Genomic DNA, 23,003 nt, shown 5'->3' on the forward strand with positions numbered 1-23,003 from the left:
GGCACTAGGTTTTTGGAATCGCCATTCACCTCCCAGAAACCAATCCAAAACTGCCTTTCCGGTTTAGACATGAGGACAATGGGGGATGACCAGGGAGGGCTCAATAAACCTATGTTCCAGAATTGTCTTAACTTCCTCTTCCATTGCTTTCCAGCAAGCTTATGAGAGGAGGTTGGGCTGGAGCTAAACTGACTTCACAGGTGATGTTTCACTTCAGTGCAGAGCCTGTGAGCCCATCCAGGTAATTCACAAAAGACATGTGTGAAGTGCTCATAGGTAGGCTCACAGGTCTTGCCATTGGTTAGCTTGAAGATCGGTGGGCGGTTAGTTCTATTCAAGCTGGTGCATCAGTAGGAGATAGCAGAGTTGCAATCAAGAAGTCCTAGTTGGGTTTTCACCACGCGCAGAAATCTGTACCACCAATACTAGCCTAAGGTGTGGCACTGTGATTGACCCCTGCCATAGGATGAGGTCCAAGTTGGTGTGACCAGGGGATCCACCGCATACCGCCACTGGGGTCATTATGCACCGGCCCCCTGAGTGATCACCTTGGTTGTCCCAGAGCCAGGCATGGGGATTTCATAACACCAGTTGCATTATGTTATCAGTAGAAGAAAAAGGACATTACTGGTGGCACAATTCAGCATGGTTTGGTGATAGGAAGGTTATCTTTGTTGCTGAATACAGTTCAGGAAAAGGCCAGAACTCCCCAGCAGAGGCAAACCGAGAGCCAAGGGGTGCAGGCAAAGGCAATGCTGTGTGCGGCTGGCACTAATTGAAGACAATATGTATACAGATATGCCTGGATCTTCTAGCTGCCTGCCTCTTCCAGGAGGGAGAAATTCTAGACCTAGAACCAGGAAAGCTAGGTTGGTGTATACACACTAGGCCAAGAGGACGACAACATCACACAATCATATCTCCACCCCGGCCAAACCAATCTCATAACCTGGTCCCTCCTTCACACACTAATTGTTCTAATGCTTTTGTAGGCAATTCTCACAAATCCCATGACCTTTAATTCTTAGGTAAACACAGATCCAATAATAGGCTCTCTTGGCATTCCATCATTCTATAAAGGATGGTAATCTCCCAGTGACAGTGTAATGAAATGAAACCATCTCAGGCTCCTGCCAATTAGACTTCCAATGAGGACGCAGCAGCAAAATGACCTGCTTCGTGGTTTGAGATGAGCTGATATCAAAAGCAACTACTAGGAAAAAACCTCTATGCTCATACTCTATGCTCATGCTCATTGAGTGCAGCACAACTATCACCACATCGAGCACGCTACTCACATGGACAGTTGCCAACCTGTCAAGAGTGTCTGGCTTCACCCTTGGTTCTCATCTCACCTGAACAACTACTCCAAAAAAAATCAATTCAATCTCCTACAACCCTACAACTCTCAACCTGGCTATGTCACTTTAGGTGCCCTCCAAGGATTGCCCCTATCAACATGTGCAGGTCCCCCGCTCATGTCTCAGCAAATATCTATCAAATTTCAGGAAAGATCTATGAAAACATTATCTCATTCTTACACAATGGACAAATATGTCTGCCTCGTAATAACGGTCCTCAAATATAACTGCCCATATTGCCATCATCAAACACTTATTGAATGAGAGTGGCCATAAATTCAGTGACTCCAAATCCGATGTTATCATCTTCATCCCTTGACACATAAACCACTTCTCTTCCACACATCAGAAACCTCATGGTCTACTTGAACAAGCACTTCACTTATTAGCATCCAGACAAGTGCTGTATCCGTGAGGTCCTTCCAGCAAACAGGACTACCCGGAAAGTCAGTGCCATACTTAGTCTCCATGCAGTTGCCTTCGCTTCTTTCGTAAACTCTATATTCACCCGTCCAAATTACCGTTACACTGGACGCACTGAGTGTCAGCTAATCTCACTCCAGAGGTTTTTATAGCATAGATATGGTTAAGATTTGCGCCTGGTTGCCCTTGGGCCTGGTCTGCGCTATACAAATAAAACACATACAAATAGAAATAGCCATCAGGGCAGCGGCAGGCGCAAATCTAAACGCCCATTACCAGAGCATGGGACAAAATGCACTGGCTCCCTTTCTCAGCTAGACATTTATTTTCAAATGCTGTGTCTCACCTACAGGTTGCTAGTAGGAACTGCACACCTATTTATACAAATCCAGATCACTCCATGCACCTGGAAGAGGCCCCTTCACCTAGACTACCTTAAAATCTCCAGACTCCCACTATACAAATACACCAGGTGGATAGTTCATGGGTTAAGCATTTGCCTGTGATAAGAGGCCAGTCTACACTTTGTAGAGCTGAATCCACCAGGGCAGAACCAACCTTCCATCCATCTGAGAATCGTCCATTGAGTGCCATCACATTGCAAAATAAAAGCCACTCCTATATATACGGGAGAATCTGGTATATAGTGCTATATAAACCTGACTATGCGATATAGGGGTGTACCAGGTATTGGGTGTTGTGGCGCAAAGTTGATAGAACTGTGAGAAATATATATGCTAATAAATTGCAGACTATGGCACAACCAGGCTAACCCCTGCCTGGTGTATTGTTAGAATAACAAGGGAGTGCCAGAGTCGATGCGCTGCTAAAGAATTGTATGACTCAGAACTTGGGTTATTTCATTAATGAAAGTATTTTCAATATCATGAAACAGGTGAAGCTTTGTTGTATTGATTTTGTGCCATGCCAACACGTGTTTCGACCTATGCAGTCTTTGTCAGAGCGAGGTTAACAGCATCTGTGTCTTCAGTTATACACAAACAAATAAAAATGTTACATTTCCTCATCACATTATCATTTTTGTATGGCGAATGAAAACAATTCATAATGTTGGGAAGGAATCAATAAGTCTCTTGGTGATAACCCAAACAAAGTGATAAGTTGAATGCATAGCGCAGATAGCATGGTGAAAGGAGGACGATGGGGATGGGGGGAAAGAAAAAAGTATGAGAATGTATGTGAGTTTTACCCAATACTGGTTGTTTGTTCATAGCAATACTGGCCAGACACCGTCTGTTGCGAAAAAAGTGCATTCTGCTGTTCTTGATAGTACGGTTAACATAGCTCAAAAGAATTACTAGGTTCTTATGACAGTTAGAATAAAAATGGAGAATCATTTCGATTTATAATGCTTCCATGATCCACTCACTACTCTCAACGATAGGTATTTACTAAACACTGGAGTTTGTTTTACTGCAGGTTTTAGACATACGTCTGTATGTTCTCATCATAAACAACACTGTGCTTGAGCCTTATTGTGCCCTCCAGTTCCTGAAGCCACATCTTTCCGAAAATCAAACACCTTATGCGACCCCCGCTACTTACCCACTGCGGGACTGTGCCCCTTGCGATTAGAATTGTGGGAGCTATCCACTTCGGAATTTCTGTTTGGAAAGTTCAATGTATATAACGTACTAAAATAAACAGAATAAACTCTGCATTACGTAGTTCCTATTACGTAGTGTGGCAGGGTGGAGCCAAAGTGGTGGTTCCCCTTGATACTTGTGCAAGATTGTGTCATGCTGATATATTACAAGGTGATTGCCAACCCTGTTTTGACGTCATATCATGTTGCTCTACAGCTACGTGCATGGACGTCATGGTCTCCCTTGCTACCCGTGTGGTCTCCTTGCTACCCCTGAAAAAACGTTTTTTCTTTTTTTCTGGCGTGACTAATTTTCTAGTAGCTATAGCTGGTAAAATAGCCCAGTGGGTTGAGCACTGGCTGCTGCAATATGTGTGTGATCTGCAGGTTACAGTTTCGACTCCCAGCAAGATCAACTCAGCCTTTCATCCTGCTGAGGTTGATAAATGATTACCAACACAGGTTGGGTGATATTGGATGTATATTTTTTCTATATGAAGCTCTTAAGTATAAGTGCTATATAATAACACATCATTATTGTTGGCCTTGGATGTCTGCTTGCATTCAGTGATTTGGTAATATGGGTCTATACGCACTGATATCAACGATACATATGGTGATCCATTCTTGTATGAAATGCATATCACTTTACAGTGATATTGTAACTTTTAGGGAGAATTCTCCTTCTAGGGCTAATTTCCCTCACCTAGTGAGTCCCCCAGCAGCTTTGCTGGATTTCTGGAGTTTATTTTTTTCCACCTGGTAAGAGTATACATCCTTTTTCCACTCTTACATGTGTTCTGGCCTATGTGTTGTTACTCATTGTGTGATCTTGGGCACTGGAACACACCACTCCAAGTGCCCCTGTTCTTGTATGGGTTACACAGCACCTTTAGTGTAGTAACCCACGGTTGTCTTTTAGACTTCCCTTTGACTCCATTTCGCTGGGGCTGACTACTGTCCCCCAGAGAAAGGTAAAGTTGCCATTTACTTTACGTAGTCATTTTTACCACAGATCCAGTACACCCCATCTTACATGGAGTACTGGAAAGGGCTAATCTGTACCCCTTTTTCTGTCTGTACCTCCCTGAGCATTGTTTTGTTCTTTTAACATTTACACTTGGCTGGTGGCAGTGGTATCTACCCTAACTTTTCTACCGCGATTATATTAGATGTATGTATGTATGTATTTTGGTTTTGTATAGCGCCGGTAGCCCGCGGGCATCAGGGCGCTTTGAGACAAAAAGATGCGCCCTTAGCATCCTTACACGCTGTAAGAGAGGAAGTCCGAGAATTCATATTGGAAGATAAGTGTCTTAAGACGTTTCCTAAAAGCCAAGTGATTGTCCTCCATTCTCAAGGTCTCAGGAAGTCTGTTCCACATTTGAGGAGCCAGAACCACGAAGGCTCTGCCCAGCCCTGATTTTCGTCTGTGTTTGGGAATGACCAGCAGTCCTGTACCCATTGATAAACATGGTACTGTTCTTGGCTATTATATTAGCCTCGAACATAAACCCACTTGACCAAATCGTCTTTCTTTTGGCTCCAGTTGGGTTTATTCGCCATTTCTTTTTGTTAAAGTCCTTCTTGTGTTTTACTTTGTGCGGCAAACTAGGTTCGCCTTCTTTGTTCACCGTCTTTTGGCGGGATTCTGCAGAGAAGCCCTCCTCTTGGCGCCTGGGTGTCTAGGTAGACTGAATGTGGGGAAGGGGTGTAGTCACTCCCTGCACAGGGTATCCTAGGAAACCCAAGTCGCACTTTGCCATGATTGGCTGAGGTGGTTGTCCCGCCTGGACAACCCCCCTGCTGCGTGATTGACAACCAGGCTGTGTGAATGGGGGTTTTGCGCATAAAAGGCAGGTCTCTTGGGCTAGAAGTCAGAGTCGCCTCTGGAACTACAAGGAACTGAAGAGAATTGGAGAGAACGACGTCTGCTGCAACTACCCCGTCCCGGTGAAGCCCTGCTGCAGTCCTGAGCTATCTTCCCTTCGACGACTAAGGGAAGATCCAGTCCGGAGTCTTCTTCCCTTGAGCCTTGTGGGGATAACCAGCTCATCTTCTTCAGCCAGAGATCTCAGCTGTGGTCGAAATCGCTGCACACTGCTGCAGTGGTCCGGATAGCCACCTGCTGAGCCTCTCCTGCTTTTAAGGAGAACACCTTTGCGTTGTCGCTGCTGCCGGCTTCATCCCTGTGTGGTGCAGACCCCCTTCAGTCGTCCTCCTTCACAAAGAAGCTCCAGGAATCGTGGGTCTGCGGGAAGCCAACAGGAACAACTGCCAGGGCACCAGCTGCATCGTTGGAATAAGGTACTGTGCTATACTCGAGGAAACTGGGTGAATCACTTTTTCTTCATCCTCAAGGCTCGTCCTTGTCTTCCCTCCTTCTTATAACTTTTGCTTCCAAACATTGACAATATCCAAGTACTTTTTGGCTACCCTGAATCGCGAACTGTCTAACGGTGTGATCTTCGGCACAGGTCTCCAGTGTCCCCTAAACCTGGCTCTGACCCTTTGACTTTTGAACTCCTGTTTCTGAGTGTTTCTCGATACTGTCTGCCTAACCTAAATATTGCCTGTGATGTTTGCCTCCAACTCCCTCTGGGTACCTCAGGTGCTAAGTGTGTTTTTGCCCCGGTAACATTTCAGGTCACGGATACGCGTTTATTTAGTAGACCGAACTGTCAAAAGTGATCGCACCGTATTCGCGGTATCGTGTTTTGTTCATAACACCGGTTCATTCAAACACAGGGTACTTACCTTGAGACTTACTCTACAAAGTGAATTGGTTAGTTGTAGTATATTTAACGTGTGATTTTGTTTATAGTTTAATAGAGGTGTTGTGTTTATAACTGATGGTTTAAAAAATAAATGTATTTATATTTTTTACCTGAAACCTTGAATTAGTGTTTGCTTGAGTCAAAGTAATTGTGGTCCCTTTGTGTAATCTCTGCTACTGCTCATATACTCTTGAGATAAGCCTGACTGCTCTGCTACTGTTACCACTATAACTTACTAGTACAGGCTTGTACCAAAGGTAAAACTTGTATTGCCACCTGTGGTCTTAATCAGGTGTAATGGTCCCTAAGGGCACTGCACAGGATTCTGCCTAACAGTAACCATATTTTTCATAGTGTACTTAAAACAATGCTGTGCGATACCACTTCCTGTTTTGTCGAGGGGTGTAGGGTCGAGTTTCATCGCTTCCCATGATGTCACTTCGGTGTAGGGTCAAATTACATCACTTCCTGTGATGTCATCAGAGGTCAAGGGTCGTGTGATGTCACTACTACTACCATTTTGGTGAAATGACGCCCCTGGTTACGTGATTGTTTGTTGCATATCCTGGCCACATTCACGTTTATTCCAACTGACAAATAGAGTTTATTCTGTTTTTTTCAGCACGTTATATACGTTGAACTTCCAAAACATAAATTCCAAAGTGGATGGTTCACACAATTCTAATCGCAAAGGGCACAGTCCCGCAGTGGGTAAGTAGTGGGGGTCGCATAAGGTATTTGATTTTCGGAAAGATGTGACTTCAAGACCTGGAGGGCACAACACGGCTCAAGCACAGTGTTGTTTATGATGAGAACATATAGACGTAAGACCTGCAGTACAGTGTTTAGTAAATACCTATCGTTGAGAGTAGTGAGTGGATCATGGAAGCATTTTAAATCGAAATGATTCTCCATTTTTATTCTAACTGTCATAAGAACCTAGTAATTCTTTTGAGCTATGTTAACCGTACAATCAAGAACAGCAGAATGCACTTTTTCGCAACAGACTGTGTCTGGCCAGTATTGCTATGAACAAACAACCAGTATTGGGTTAAACTCACATACATTCTCATACTTTTTTCTTTCCCCCCATCCCCATCGTCCTCCTTTCACCATGCTATCTGCGCTATGCATTCAACTTATCACTTTGTTTGGGTTATCACCAAGAGACTTATTGATTCCTTCCCAACATTATGAATTGTTTTCATTCGCCATACAAAAATGATAATGTGATGAGGAAATGTAACATTTTTATTTGTTTGTGTAAAACTGAAGACACAGATTTTGTTAACCTTGCTTTGATAAAGACTGCATAGGTCGAAACACGTGTTGGCATGGCACAAAACCAATACAACAAAGCTTCACCTGTTTCATGATATCGAAAATACTTTCATTAATGAAATAACCCAAGTTCTAAGTAATGCAATTCTTTATCAGCGCATCGACTCTGGGACTCCGTCGTTACTCTAGTGCTATATAAAGCCTGATATTATGTATGTCGGGCCAGAGGATAGCTCAGGGGCAATACATTTGTATTGGAAGCAGGGAAACACAGAGGAACACAGTTGCGAAATCCGGTCCCTTGCTCAAAGGCTGGTAGTCTTCGGGGGTTAAGGCTGTTATAAAAGAGTAATTAATTCATTAGTTAACTAATTTAATGCATGAAGCAGAAACCTAGATGGGGATCTGCAGAGTGCTGTCCATAAAGAACATACTCGGGGAGTTGCAAGTAGAGTGCAGCAGGTAGAGGAGGTAGTAAGGTTGGGTAGACGGATCAGTAGTTGACGAGATGCTCCTTAAATAGTAGGTTATTCCGATCCTTCCTGCAGTGTAAGAGGAAGGTGGGCAGTCTTTTGTAAATTGATAACTTTGTTACGAAGACAGGGCGCTTTGCAGGAAAATGTCTTTTTCCTGTCTTTGTTTTTCTCTTGCAGTTCTTTGTTTCCAGTCTAGTGATGACGTGGCTTCAAGTGGTTCCTTGACCTCGAAATGGTGAGTTTCCCAGGAAGGCATAGTGGTGGTTTGGGTGTGACTACCTTCTAGGTGATGCATGCTGGCTTGAATATTAAATACAAGGGCAAAGGTGAAAGATTATTTTCACATCATGCACCCACTCTTTAAATATCTTTCTGCCCTCTCCTCCCCAAGCAAGAAAGTTAGCCCTCTCTAAGGCCTTCCAGATAGTGTCTAGTAACTTTGCTCTTCCACGACCAGTGGAACCTTTTGAGAAGATCCATCTGCATCCAGGGCCCTGTCCAAGAACCACATTAAAAAGAGTGGTCATGATTGCCACCACCCTGTCAGATTTACTCGCTGCCTACATGTTTCTGAGGCCTTTGTCCTCTGGTTACCCTGCCCAGCGGGTGTCTAACGTATTTCCAGTTTATTTACTTTCTGCCTTCAGATTATTCAGTGTATTGTGGCATTACACATGGTAAGTATTTATAATAGAATATATGTTAATTGTGATTCTAATAGCAGCTGGAGTAAATTAATCTGGTCAATTGAACGACCAGAATGAGGCACAGTACAAGATGAGATGATCCTGAACCGAGTCCGAATTTAGGACCCTAAAATGGGGCGGTGGTTTTTTGTTTCCCTCTTGCTGTGGGGTTGTTTTATCTGCCTTAATGAGCGCACAGAAGGTGTTTTCATTACATCATAAGATGCAAGTATTAAGTGTTCTGCTTCATTAGTGCCTCAAATTCTGGCAGAATAATTAGGTCATAATGCAAATGCCCATACCTGATAACTTAAACATGATAATGTAAAATATATTTTAAAAATGCATCTTAAAACTAAGGTGGATTGAGACATAGTGCCTCATTACAAGCTTGGCGGGCCAGAAATGAAGGTGCAGGTAGCGACGTTTTGGCAAACATATATTAACAAAGAAAACATGCAACAACAAAATAATCCAAAACTTACCAGGTGTTTTGACGGATGTTATTGTATTTAGGCAGTACTTAAATTCATTCCTTAATGGAAACATAAATATAAATGCATATGTTAGTTAAACTCATTGTTCATGGCATTAAACTAGAACACTGCTCCATCGTCATAATCATAAATAAAGCAGACACCCATCACCTTCCAAATTTGTAAGTGAATGTGTGTTGTTTCCTAAAATAAAATAGGAAAATTAAGGGAAGCCACAAAAGGCTGTTACGATTCATGGCTTCTGGACTGGGCCTTGGTTGGTAACTCTGCAACGCTGACTGCAGTTTAGCATCTTTTCTCTTCGTACTGCACATTCCCACTAATTTTATATCCCTTCAAAAAGAAACCACAACCAACATTTCTACCGTGGCCTCACCCACTGTCAGGATTTTGGAAGATCAAGTGGTGCACTTTTCTACCTTTGACATCATCAACATATCTTTTAAAGAAGGTCCCTGTCTCAGGCGCCCTGAATAGGAGCGTAGTTTGCCCTATATTGAAGAAGGCCCCTGTGGCAACAGATGATTCTTAAACTATCGTCCCTATATACCGTGCCTGTTGGAAACAGTGGTTTGAGATAATAGAAGGAGCTGTTGGATTCCATTGAGCTACTGGACCACTGCTAGGATGGTTTTAGACTGTCCCAGGAAATGGAGATTACAGGGGTCTGGCAGGTTGAATTAGAATGTTGGCATAGTGGCCGCAGTGATACCACCTTGGCCTTTGATATGTGATTCACTAACACTGCTCTTATCCGCACACCAGTATTCCGTTTTTCATTGAGGTCTTGACTGAATGACTGAATGAATGAGTGCTCAGGATTTGGGAAATGGTTTATTGCCTATTGCCAACCTTTATCTGTAGCAGGGATCTTCCCTATCACCATTACTGCTCATATACTTTCCTTAAATTTAAAACAATGGGCCTCATTACAAGGTTGCCGGTCTGGTAACAACGGTGGTGTAAGCTACCGGCACCATTGTTAATGGACCAGCAAACTACGAGTACTGTGAGCGGGTGCCCAGACCAGCACCGGCGAGCAGACCTCGACGGATGCACCGGCACCCTTCAGGAAGGGTGCCGGTGCATCCGGCCTGCATATTCCAATTGAGTCCATTGGAACTCAAATGGGAATGGGGAGTAATAATTACCGGCAACCAGCAATGGAGATTTACCGGGTCTGCCGGGGCTGGAATGCCCTGGTAAGTCCCCATTGCCAGGTGCTGGTAAATTCATGACTCCGGCAGCAGCCGTTCCAGTATTTACCAACACCGCTACCGCCAGGGTCATAATGACCCCCAATGAGTGCAATCTATAACCATTCATACTATCATGTGCCAGAAACCCTCAAATGTAACGACGAGTAACTGGGAGAGAAAACTTCTACTGAAAATGAAAGATTAAAATGGACGAAGACATGGCTTGAGCTAGCCACCTACTTCTAGAAATGGTCCTTTTCTGTCTAAACAATTGAGGAATAACCTGGTGGTCTTGCAGAGATTCTTACCCTCCAGCCACTCATGTATTGCTCCAGATCACAAGGTTACCAATTAGGTGGTACAACCCAGAAAGGGAGGCTGTGCTGCCAAGTAATAGCCCGCTGCCCATATTATAAAGAGAATTTCAAGAGGGCTTGGAGGCCTCGTTACCAGCGAGGGCAGCCTGCCTGTGTTTTAACACCATTGAAAACAGGAAATAAGGAAAACACCTGATCTTTCTGTTTATATTTGTCTTTTAGCCATACATATCTTCCTGAAGTCCCCTTTCGCTCTTCATTACACACAGATACTGGAGATTGAAAAGGGCACTAGAAGGCATGGTTTCCCCAGTGTGTGCACATGGAGAAAGGTATTATTAATATACCTTTATCTAAACATAAAATGATGCATGCAGTTAGATGCCGGGAGCTGCATAAGGCACATTTCAGCCAGCTCAAAATGCCTACTTACAAGTTTCAATAAAGTCTGTATTAAAAGCTCACTGATTGGCTGTAACTTCTCCCTGGGGTGCTAATTTAGTCATAAGGCCCTGGACATGGGCTGCACTTGCCACTAACATTCTACTAGGCTAAGGTAACAGCCAGAGCAAAGTGAGGGCCATTACTGAGGACTGGGTGTCTTTACCAGCCCATCCACCCCTGTAACATTTGGGGAGCTAAGGCCTGTTATTTTGAGTGACAACATTTCAAATGGAAACGGTAGGAATGGTGGCCGGGCCTCAGACTGAAACCCTCTTCTATTTCCATGGTATTCTTGTGGGATGATAGAAGCAGAAGATGGAGTGGTGGTGCCAGCAAAGCGCATCCAGAGGAAAATGAGGGTGTAGTTATCGTTGCTCAGAACTCGGCCTTTACTGTTAGTTAAATCGCTCTATCCAAGTGGTCTGATATGTTATTGTTTCCTCAGTGGTTGCTAAAATGAAATTCTACCAGAAGCTATCCATGACCATTAATTTGAAAACAGTGTTTTCAGCTGGTCATGTCAAAAGTGGTGTCTCAAGCAAAAGTAGCGAAAGTCCCTGTCAAATTACAGTGCTGGGAATGCCTTGTTCATAAAACCAGCTCTGACCCCACCCACCACCACGCCTTACATCTAATACTTAGGGGACACATGTACCTTGCGTTCAACAGTGCTGGAAGTGCCTTGATCACATGACCAGCTCCTCCTCCTCCTCCCTTTTGCCCCGCCCCTCTCTTCCAGCTGTCTTTCTCCCCTTGCATCCAATGCTTAGGGGACACAAACAGACGATGTTTGGCAATGCTGGCAGTGCCTTGGTCTTGCGACTAGCTTTGCCACACACCTGTCCTGATCACCTCCATTAGCTTTTTCCCCCATACAACTATTTAACCACTTAACCACTTAACCAGCCTTAACTAGGCATCCTTACCACTGGTATCCTTAGCAAAGGAGGAAGGCAAGGACATCTCAAGTGTGTGCCTTTTGGGGCATAACGATGTTAACTTCTTCCTTCTCTCTTGCCCCGATAAGACATCACTGTGTGTCTTCAACAGTCACAGGACATCCCCAGGACATCCCCAGGAACACAAGGATATGGGCATACAAACGCTCACCATACCACCACACTGCAAATCATCTTAACCTCATCCACATCCCACTCATCCCCATCACGTCTCCATCTCCACTCTCTCCACTAAATGCTTATTAAATGCTTATTACAATCCAATCCACATGCAGTGTATCCCGTGGATTCGCCACGCCAGGTACTAATGCTTATTAATGATCACTCAGCCATCCTTCATGGCACGCACATCACTGACCTCGCTATACCACACACAAGCTTGATCCTTATTACTGAGGCATGAGATTTCTCACAACTCCTGCCACATGCTAGACACCCTCGCCCCTCCTGGATACTCCATCCAACATGCCGACTACATGCGGAAGGTAGGAGGAGGCTTTGCAGTCATCCACATATATGACTGTAGCATGTATCATACAGAACTGCATGGTAATGGATGCCATGGAGCACCTTATGTGAATCTTCCCGCTATCACGAAGATAGACCACCACCTCCCTCCATATCTTGTCATCCTTAATCCAGGTCTTGGGCATTCCTCATCGAGATCACCAACCTCATCACATCAGCACCAGTCTCACACTCAATAAACATCTTCTTTAGTGGTTCACTAGTATTTAACATTACTCACCATCGGGGCAAAAACACTTGACCTCATCTTCTCCTCCTCTTCATTAGTCAAAGATCTCAACTCAATCCCACTTGGCTGGACAGACCATGCCACCATCCTCCTCTTTCTCACCTGCATCCTCCCTACTAACAGGTTACAAGGTAAGATTGCCTAAGCAATATAACCCAAGGGGAGGGGGGGGGCTCATTACCAGTAAAGTAATGCCCTGGGGCAGCAGTTAGAAGCCCGAGTGAAGTGAGGGCATAACCAGGTAAACAGGAGCCCCAGGTCGTTACCTCACCAGTAATGCCGCAATCTGAGGTTTATATTGATATTAGTACCCAAGCACATTGTATAGCATACTAATAGTGTATTTTTCTCAAGTTGAGAAACAGCATGTTAACCGTTTCACAACTTGAAAAAAAACTACAAAATAGATGACCGACTGGGATTGAGGAGAAGGGAACTACAGGTAGTCCCTTCTCCCTTTGCATGGCGGCCACTTGCGCATTGGGGACGCGCCAGGAACACTAATGGCAGCAAAAGGTAAGTGGGGCAAAGGTGGGGGGATTGAAGATGTGGAAATGGGGGGGTGGGCGTGGAGTGCAAGGGGCAGTGGACGTGGCGGAGCGCACTTACCAGCTTCCCAGCAAGAGAAGATGGCGGCCTCCCGTTCTGAGGAGGCTTGGAGCGGAGCCTTTACTAGTGTAGTAAAGACCCCATTCTGAGCCTCCTCATTTGCTGGGAAGCTGCCACACGCACCCTCGCCGGGTACTAATATATCTTAATGTCACTCTTTCAAGAACTTTCCCTATTACCAATATTTAACTGCACTATAAAGAAAAAGCCCCAGTGAAGACACATCATACTAGGAGTAAACCTTCCATCTCACAGTATACAGAGGAACTAACCAAGAACAAACTTATCATCTGATCACATAAAACGATGGTTTAAAACACACAAAGAGGAGCATCCCCTTATCTTAAAGAGCCTTCACAACATATTGGCCACTCATCACCATACGTAAATCTGCACATTACTCTACAACCATTGCATAAGCAGATAAAAGGAGCAAAGCCCTCTTTGTGGCAAGCGTATATTCCAATGTGCTATCATCGCCATTAATCCAGAAAAATGTAACACAACTTATCATTTCTTCTTTGTTAAGATAGACAAAATCAGACATCAAATCATTGAATCTAAAATTGCAGCCTCCTCACACACAATCCCACCATTTGCAAAACAACCATATCCCACCTTTTGGCCCCTCAGTCATAATGGCCTCGCCGACATTCTAGTGTCACTAAATCCTACCTAATACGAGGACGAAGATCTACCTGCCAACATCATAAAACACGTCAATGGCACTGCCCACAGCCATGTCTCCCAAACAGTGAATGTCTCGCTCAAACAAGGCATCTTTATAAGCTGCCTAAAAGCAGAACTTATCCGACTACTCCTCAAGCCCCACACTAAACCATCACAAGCGCACCAACTAGAGATCATTCCCTAGCTTTCCATTCATTGGAAACATCATTGGGAATGCAGTGGCCAACCAACTCTATGACCGGATAAACTAGCAAGGCGTATTCTGTGACTAGCAATCAGGATTCAGACCCAGATGCAGCAAGGAGACTACACCCATCCATTTCTTAGACGATGCTCACCAGATCATGGATAAAGGAGAAACCTGCCTCCTGATCCCAGGTCCTCTATGCTGCTTTCAACATGGGCAACAATGCCAAACTAATCTAGCTTCTCATTGGCAAAATGGAGTCCTAGGGCACAGTCCTGAATTGGTCCACCTCCTATCTCTCAAACAGACACCAAGCAGTTTGGATGGGCAACTTGACGTGTCCAATCACCAGTATAATCCCTCAAGGCTCAATGCGCTGCCCATTGATCTCCATTGCTATATGAAGCCAGTGGGGCCACTTGTTGCTGAACCAAACATCTTACTTAACCACTATGTGAACGTCACATGGTTCTAACTCGAAGTGAGCTGTGTTCATGACATCATTCACCCCAAAGAATGCTTTTCTTCCATCCAAGCATGTCTGATAAGCCCCTACCTGAAGCTCAATTCTACAAAGACAGAATTCGTCCTACCTAGCCATTCTGCTAAACCAGAGACCATTCAAGGGTAAGAAAATTGCATTCCCTTAAAAGATTCACTCTTCATCTTGCTCCAACCACCAAAGCACTTCAATTTACTATTGACAGCGACCTTTCCTAAAAGCCACATATTACCAAAACAAAACAAAAGACTGCCGAGTTTCAAATGGTACTCCTCCGCAAGATAAAACCCTTCCTTCCACCAGAGGACTTCAGAACCATTTTCCGAGTTGGAGCAATCTCACTCCTCCATGAAGGGAATGCGCTCTTTGCCAGTGTCCCGGCCACACACCTAGCCCCCCTGAGGACCTTTCAGTAGTCTGCTTCATGCCAGATCACAGGTTCACAGAAAAGTGACCACATCTCCCTGCCCTAAAACACAGTCCTAAGGACACGCTACAGGTTTCCTTTCCCAACTAGGATACTCTTCAAGTCATCCTTTCTCACATTCTACCTAGATTCCCTCCTATCTGCCCAGGAAACTCACAGGGTTAGGTGGCACATGCTCCTACAAGAGTCAGACCATTGTACGTTTCAAAACAAAAATGGCATACAAAGAAAACAACAAGAAACAAACATTTTACATGTTAACCATTGGGATGGCCCATGGATCTTGCAGTTCAAGGAGGATATCAACGCCCTGCTAATCAGGAACTACCTAAGGAACGCCTGGGCCCTCAGGAGTAAATTATTATGATAATTATAATTGTTCTTTTATAACATGTTTAATATCAACGAGAGTGGTTTCTAAGCACAGAGATCGGGATTCGAACCTGTGTTGTGCTGTGCTGTGTTGTCTTGCTTCCAAGACACACGATTTGCCCGAGATATCCTTCCTCCCCGTGGAAAGGAATGAAAAAACAACTTGTATGGCCCATATCCACAGCCAGAACTTGTCCCCCAAAGTCACTTTGCACCGTGCTAAGAATTCCATAAATCAGGCCCTAAGCCTCTCCTAGCGACATGTCTTTACTGCGCAGCAATTGCAGCGCAGGTCTTTGCAGCACTGTATTTGCTGCTCGGTAAAGAAGCGGCGTGAATGCGGTGTGCATACCTGTGCTGGGTGGGGCGGGCCGGGTTTACGGCTCTGCACCAACGTCGGCATGAGTGCCTTGTATGAAGCACTGTGGGTCATTGCAGTCCTGAAAGGAAGTAAGTGGGTGGATGAAGGGTTGGAGGTGGGGAGACTTGGGTAAACGGGTGATATCCCCACTTCTAAGCAACTTAGAGGAAAAGCGTGGTAGGAGCCAGGGTGAGCGCACTTCCCCCTCTAGCGCATTTGCATAACATTCGGAGGGGGACTGTGAGGGAATGGAAGGCGCGCCAAACACGGCGCAGTAAATGTCTGCACAGTCAGGCTCGCTGTGGGCCAGACATGGAACGCCTCTCATTGTTTTTCACATGGTTACATGCACAAATGCCTGGATGCACACTGAAGAAGCACTTGCCCTATTAACTGCGAGACACTTCAAGGCCTCCTTGCAGTGCGCATGCCTGGCTAGGTGTTGAACATCTTAATTAAATCCGGGCCCCGGGATGCCTGTCACTTGGTGGTGTAGTATATGAATGTAACTCTCATAAGCAAACTAGAATAAACCATATGTCCAAAATCAACTAATCAAGCATGTCCTCCCTTAACTACCCCTGTCCTTCTTGATAATGAGCTGCCTAACGCATGGTTATCCCATGATTGGCTGCTGAGCTTAACCAACATGTTTGTATGGATGGAAAATGAAACTAACTGCTATGCACATTCTTAAGACAATAGCTTTTTTAATGTTGGCTGTTCGATGGCAATTAACTGAAGTACCGATAGTAGGGGGATGGAATATGAGGAAAAATACACAGCTTGTGGGTGTTGTTTGGTTATTTACCCACCCTTTGACTGCCCATTGCAATGCTAATCCTAATGGCCATCCCCACCCATTACTAGTCTCTGCCTATCCAAGAGCAGTATCAAATAGTGCTCTGTATAGAAATTGCCAGTGTCATTTCAAAACAGTCTTCTGATAGTGCATGGCTTGCTTGTAGCTGTAAATTAGATGTTCATGTAATTTTAAAAAGTCTTAACCAAGTGTGCCTTCAGCAACTTGATTTATAAGCAGTATGTATTGTGTTGCATCTGTTCCTTGCACTGAAATCGTGCTAAAAACATGTTCTCACAGGGCAAACACTTTGAACTTGTGTATGAGCATTAGACAGGCATTTGCCAGGCGCTGTTATCATATGTCCAGGTATTCACACTATTTTCCAGTGAGTTCCTGTTAAAAACAAGCATTGAAAACACCAAGGGCCTCATTACGAGGTGGGCGGTAAGGGATTACCGGCACCGGTAAGGGCACCGGTAATCCCTTACCGCCCTACTACGAGGTCCCTTAGCGGGTCCTTTCCTTAACGCCTGGTTTTACCAGGCATTATAGAAGGGACCCGTTAAGGAACTTCAGAGCTAATAACGGTACCGCAATTTGCGGTACCGTTATTAGCACCTTCCCCATTCCCATTGAGCCCTATGGGGTCTCAAATGGGAATGGGGAATGGCTTTTTCAATGGGGACTTACCGGTCCCACAAAAGTCGGAATAGACCGGTAAGTCCCCATTGAACGGGACAGGACACGGTACCGGTATTGGAGGTAGTCATGGCGCTAATAGCGCCATGACTACCTCCAACCTCGTAATGAGGCCCCAAGTGCATAAGCATTAGATAGGCATATGCCAGGCAAATCCATTATTTAATAACATTATTTGCCAGCTGTTGCCAGCGTATTGCAGGTAGTACCATTATGGCACTGCCTGGAAAATCCCTATCCAATGCCTAGACAGAAGCCGAGAATGTCAGACTTGCCAATGCGTGTTCCTTACTCCTCCAAACCCATTCACTCGGGGTGTTCTTTTTTTTGAACTTACGGTAAACTCCAGGGCATGTCTCCATTCTGTCCAATCCCTCTATTTCGGCAGGCGGCAACAATGAGGTGGATGGGTTTAGGGTCAACACTTTCTCCAGTTTTGGACATTTTGGAAAATCCTGCAGCCAATGAACTGTGAAACTGTGGAAGTTAAAAAATGCATGTAAACATCTTTGAAAAACTCAGCAAACCAGGGCACACATCAGGTGGTAGCGAGTTTAGATCCACCACATTCAAGTTACGGTCTTTAGAACGGTTTAAATATGTTACATTTAAAGGGAACGATTTTAGGGTCGAAACCCATCACCAGGTGAACAATTTGAAGACTGAAATGCACATTTGAAATGATATAAATGTAAAAACTGCATTCACAACATCAAATCTTGAATTTCAGAAATGGGTCCACATCATTAGTTAGATTGGGCAGAAGACTTGAAGCTTTTCCAATTAAGAGTTTTAGCTTACTTTGTGAAAGTCTCAGTAGTTTTCTTATAAATTGGAGTATTTAACGGGCACTTACATATCAGAATATTGGTAGGAGTGGCGAGTTGGAGCAGTGATTGAAATATTGAAAGATTGTACTTCCTATGCATTACAGACTTTTTCGCTGCCTTAACTACGACCATTCCACACCTCACACATTCCCTTATTCTCAAAATGAATCTCCCTCCTTTACTAAGCCACTCCAAATCCTCCATGTCTCTGCTAAAACTGGTGAGAAAACTGCCAACGCCTCCTCAATTTCTGCTTAATCATAATATGGTGGTTGTCCAACTCCAGGCCTCGAGGGTCGGATCCATGTCAGGTTTTTTTAGGATACCCCTCATTAATATTCAAGAGATATATCTGCATACAATGATTCTTAATGTATGCAATTTTTTTACTCACGAATATTTATGAGGGATATCCCGAAAACCCATCAGGATCCCGGCCCTCGAGGACTGGAGTTGGATAACCTTTTATTCAAATTCTACAAAACTGACAAAACTGAATAACATGTCAGCAGTTTGATAATGAAATTGCAAATACAAAGAAATACACTTTGCTAGTTCACACAGTTCAAGTAGTACATTCTCACAATTTGTAGAAACATCTGTCTTCAGATTCACTTTTTTAACTACATAATATCCTCTTTGTTCATTTTCTGCTGCCCTGCTCTATCCACCTTCCTAAGAGCAGGAGATCTACGTACAGGCATTCACTTTAGAATGCATAGTTTGCTAGTTTCTTCAACTTTTGAGGTCACATTTTCCTAGCACAGCCTTAGGGGTCAGTAAGAGTTTAGTTGTTAATCAGCCATAAATATAACGACTTACCGCAAAAAGCATTCCCACAGGATGACGAGCGGGGGTGTAGTGTGGTAAATCTCACTGTTGGAGTCCACATGACTCCTTGGGGATTTTTTGGCGATTTACCCTTAGGCGTAATCCAGTGCAGTAAATGCTGCGAGTTTTGTCCTTAAAGTGGAGGGTTTAGCCCCAGAATTTTACAGGAAGTAAATCCTTCACTTCAAGGTCAAACTTGGAATTAGGCAGTGAGGTAAAAGTGGCTATAGACCTTTTACCAGCAAAGAAGTGGTGGTAACATAATAACTGCCACTTTTTCGCCACATCAACAAATTGCTCATGGGGCCCATTGACCGCATTGGCCCCAAATGTAATACACAATTCGATTTAAATACTTAGAAACGGTCCACAAGCATAGTATGCAACACGTGTTCTTATCAAATCAATACGATGATTAGTCTCATGCAGGATTATGACTCCACGAGGAAGGGATCAATCACAGAGCCAATGGCCCTCAGACACAAGGAACCCCCTTCTGATGGAATTGCCTCCAAACTCATGTGCCCTTACCACCACACGGCCCTACAAATTTACTGCAGGGGTGTGAGTAGGGTAACAGTGGGGTAATTCCCATTACTCCACAGGGCAATCAGCTGATTTTGCTTGAGCAGTAATTCTGGCACAGTAAATACAACTATGTTTGGAGGACAGCGGGAGAAATTACCTCTCGCTTCATGCTGGAGGCAAATCTTCAATTTTTCCTCCCAATTATGGATCTAGTGGTGCAGGTGACAGGTGGTAAAGTGGCAGTAATTCATTAGTTTCTTACTTGTTTGGCTTAACTCCATCTGGGCTGTAGGTGTGGTCTGAGCGATCAAGACGACAGGCCATCGGCTTGCCAGCAAGGGGGAGTGTGGTCCAAGAAGAGTTAGTACACATGTTCACTGTCCAGCCTTCATGCTTGTTGTTCAGATGCTTCTCTTGGCTGGCCTCGCCAGCAGCAGGCGCATAATGTTCCCTTTCAGGACCATCATGCAACAGCAGTTATATGATTTAAATGTACTCCTAAAGGAAGAGGCATTTTCAAGATGGCCTCATTATGAGTGTTGCGGTCCAGAGACAAGGGTGCCGGTAAGCACTACCAGTTTGCCTGCAGGGGCCGTTGCACCCAGCAGGTCTGTCCCTGCCGGGCACAGCAGCCCCGTTAGGATGAATCGGCAATGTTACCTGCACCCAGATTCCTATAATTAATGGTAGAATTGGCTAATTAATGGTTTTGTAATTAAATGTGCCTTAAATGAAGGTTGCCATTCCAGGATTATACTATGAAAGAAGTGTAGTCGGGTCCAATGTTTACTGATGGATACATTGAAAATATATTCCAACATAGTGCTTTCTACCCCGCACCAATGCCCGATTACCAAATAGGTGTCTTTCAAACTTCACTGCACCCCTCTCAGACTCTAATCGCTTTGTTGGGCTTCTCAGCGCCACTCTCAGCCTTTAGGTGGTTTCTAAAATGTCTCAACGCCCCTCTTTCCTTCTAGCCACCTTTCAGACTTCTCAGCACTACCTCGCTCTCTATGTACTTTCTAAAACTTCTCAATATTCCTACCGTGCTCTCTGTGTTTTTCAGACTCTAAGCACCCCTCTAGACTCCAAACGTTTCCTGAAACATCTCAACACACCTATCAGGTTGCAGGTGGCCTTCGGGCATCTCAAACCCCTCTCACCCCTCTTAGTTTATTTCTAAGGCTTCTCAAAAATAAACTGGTGCCACCCTCACCTCTCACCAGTTCCTCTGTGCAGGGTTCATGAAGCCAATGTGAGGCCTAAGGGGTATGGCATCTCCTACTGAGTCGCGACAGAGGTGTTGGAGGTTGAACTAATTTGTACAAAGACGTGTTTCGCAAATTATTTTTGGTCGCCCACAGGACCCCGTACGAGTTAAAGGCTAGAAGGTGTCAAGACTGAGGCACCCCTGCTTTCTTCCTTCCACTCCTCATATCCTGGGCAGGGAATAACAATGACTCCCAGGAAGGGTTTATGAAGACAGGGGTAGGGGAGATAACCACTTTCCTCCTATGGATGATTTCTTGCCCTAGGCGTAGGAACGCCCCAGTGAAGTGGTGATGGAGGGGATCAGGCGTTATCTCCCAGGCCCAGCCTATTCCCCCTTTTGCTGCCTTCATCAAATGACGGGCTCCTTGCTTTGCCTAGCAGGTGACATTAGCATCATCCAGTCCCCGCCGTAGAGGCTGGGCCATCAGCGGAACAGGTCCCCGCAATGTGGGGAGTGGGAGGGCTTGCCGCAGAATGTCCTCCACCACTCCCTGATCTGCTTCACACTGGAGGCCAGGCCATGCAATGGCAGAGGCATAGACCAGGTAGGGCCTGAGCGGGCAAGGGCCACCCAAAATCCATAAATGTCCACTCAGCAGCACTGTGTGGGCAGATGTCAATGCCCTTGCAGTGGGTCCGACTACATTAGCTTCGGGCCCCACGTCAATCCTGGCTACGCCTCGGTGCTGTGGTGATGATGGCAATGGTCTATATTAGCGCTGGAAACTGAAGCACAAGCTCTACTGCTCCAACAGTCACCACTACACTTCTCTCCATGGCCATTCACAACATCTTCTTCTACACAGAGTGCTGTCCACAGAAGGCAGCACTCTAGTAAGCTGTGGGGAGTCGACATTAGACATCTGGTTGGATGCTAGGGTCGGCATACGTTAGAAGCAAGTAAGCAAAGTATCAGTTGGCAACCAATGAAAGGACTTCAGATGCAGCTGATGTGGTCTGTCTTTTTCAGGGAGTAAAAATCCTGAAGAACACAATTCTAAATATTTCAAAGGATTTGCAGTGTTTTGGTAGGAAGTTTACCAGACGACTGCTGAAATATCCCTGGCAGTGCCAGGTTACCTGGCGTGACACATTTCCTATCCCTCTGCAATCTCATTTGATCTCTTTGCTTCCTAGTGATTTAGCGTCTCTGCGCGCCATACGTCACACCCTCACAAAGCACCTAGGGCATTTGGCTGAACTGTGAGCCGAACTTGCTTCTTGTATCCCTTTTCCAACCACCCCTATGCTACACAGATTATCTGCCAGCCATGATAGCGTCTTGGGATCCCCTTGCATCTGTTGTAAGCGGTTAATGGTCATAAGACTGAAAAAAAAAATCTCTAAAAAGAAATCTCGAAAAAAAGGCCGAAAAAAAATGACGTTTTTTATTCGAACTGGGGGAGTTCCCTCCCCAACCCCCCTTTTTTTAATTTTTTTTTTTTACCATTTTTTTTTTAATCCCGGACCCCAAAATAAATATATAATTAAAAAAAGAGAAATTCGACTTTTTTTTTCAACCTTATTTTTAGTCGAGATTTTTTTTTCGAGATTTTGACCGACCACCGTTGTAAGCTACTTGGCCATAACCACAAGAGCACAGCTGGTTTAACTGCTAGCTCCTGCAAAGGGACATATGTCTCTGAAGAAATTGCTTTCCGCTGCTTCTACCCTAGGCCACCACATGGGCCTCCCTGCAGAGCAGATGCCTGTACACCCCTTCTCCCCCATCATCACCCCTCAACCACTTTCCAGTATCCATGCAAAGCTACATGAATCCCTATAGAAGCCCATGTCTCCCTTGTATTGTATTTGTAATTGTATTTTGTTTATTTATATAGCACGCCTGGCCCAAAGACATCTGGGCGCATGTCATAAAATATATGTTACAGAAAGGTAGTTTATATACATGGCATATATGAAAGTGCAGTAAGGTTTACAGACATGTAATATAAAGGTACAGAATGGTGTGTACAGGCATGGTAAGTAGTGTACAAGTACAGTGATTTGTGAGTTGGTTACTTCACAGCATCCATAGCTGGGTTCCTTTCTGCCTTCCCTTCTGGCCCCAGCTTGTGAATCTTAATAGTCCTAATGACAGACA

General features: G+C 44.6%; 1 protein-coding gene across 1 annotated transcript in view; it reads right to left on the reverse strand.

The window, feature by feature from the left end:
- LOC138513427 (dihydrofolate reductase-like) overlaps positions 1-23,003 on the reverse strand; it is a 50,516-nt gene that overhangs the window by 23,581 nt on the left and 3,932 nt on the right. The window contains exons 2-3 of the mRNA XM_069628272.1: positions 17,773-17,912; positions 9,096-9,145 (exon numbers count right to left, since the gene is read on the reverse strand). Of these exons, the coding sequence (XP_069484373.1) occupies positions 9,096-9,145; positions 17,773-17,879 (157 nt within the window). The 5' untranslated portion in view covers positions 17,880-17,912. The remainder of the gene's footprint in view (positions 1-9,095; positions 9,146-17,772; positions 17,913-23,003) is intronic.

Source organism: Ambystoma mexicanum, chromosome 12, assembly GCF_040938575.1.
Source record: "Ambystoma mexicanum isolate Mex_15411 chromosome 12, UKY_AmexF1_1, whole genome shotgun sequence".
In the NCBI taxonomy this organism is placed as follows: domain Eukaryota; kingdom Metazoa; phylum Chordata; class Amphibia; order Caudata; family Ambystomatidae; genus Ambystoma; species Ambystoma mexicanum.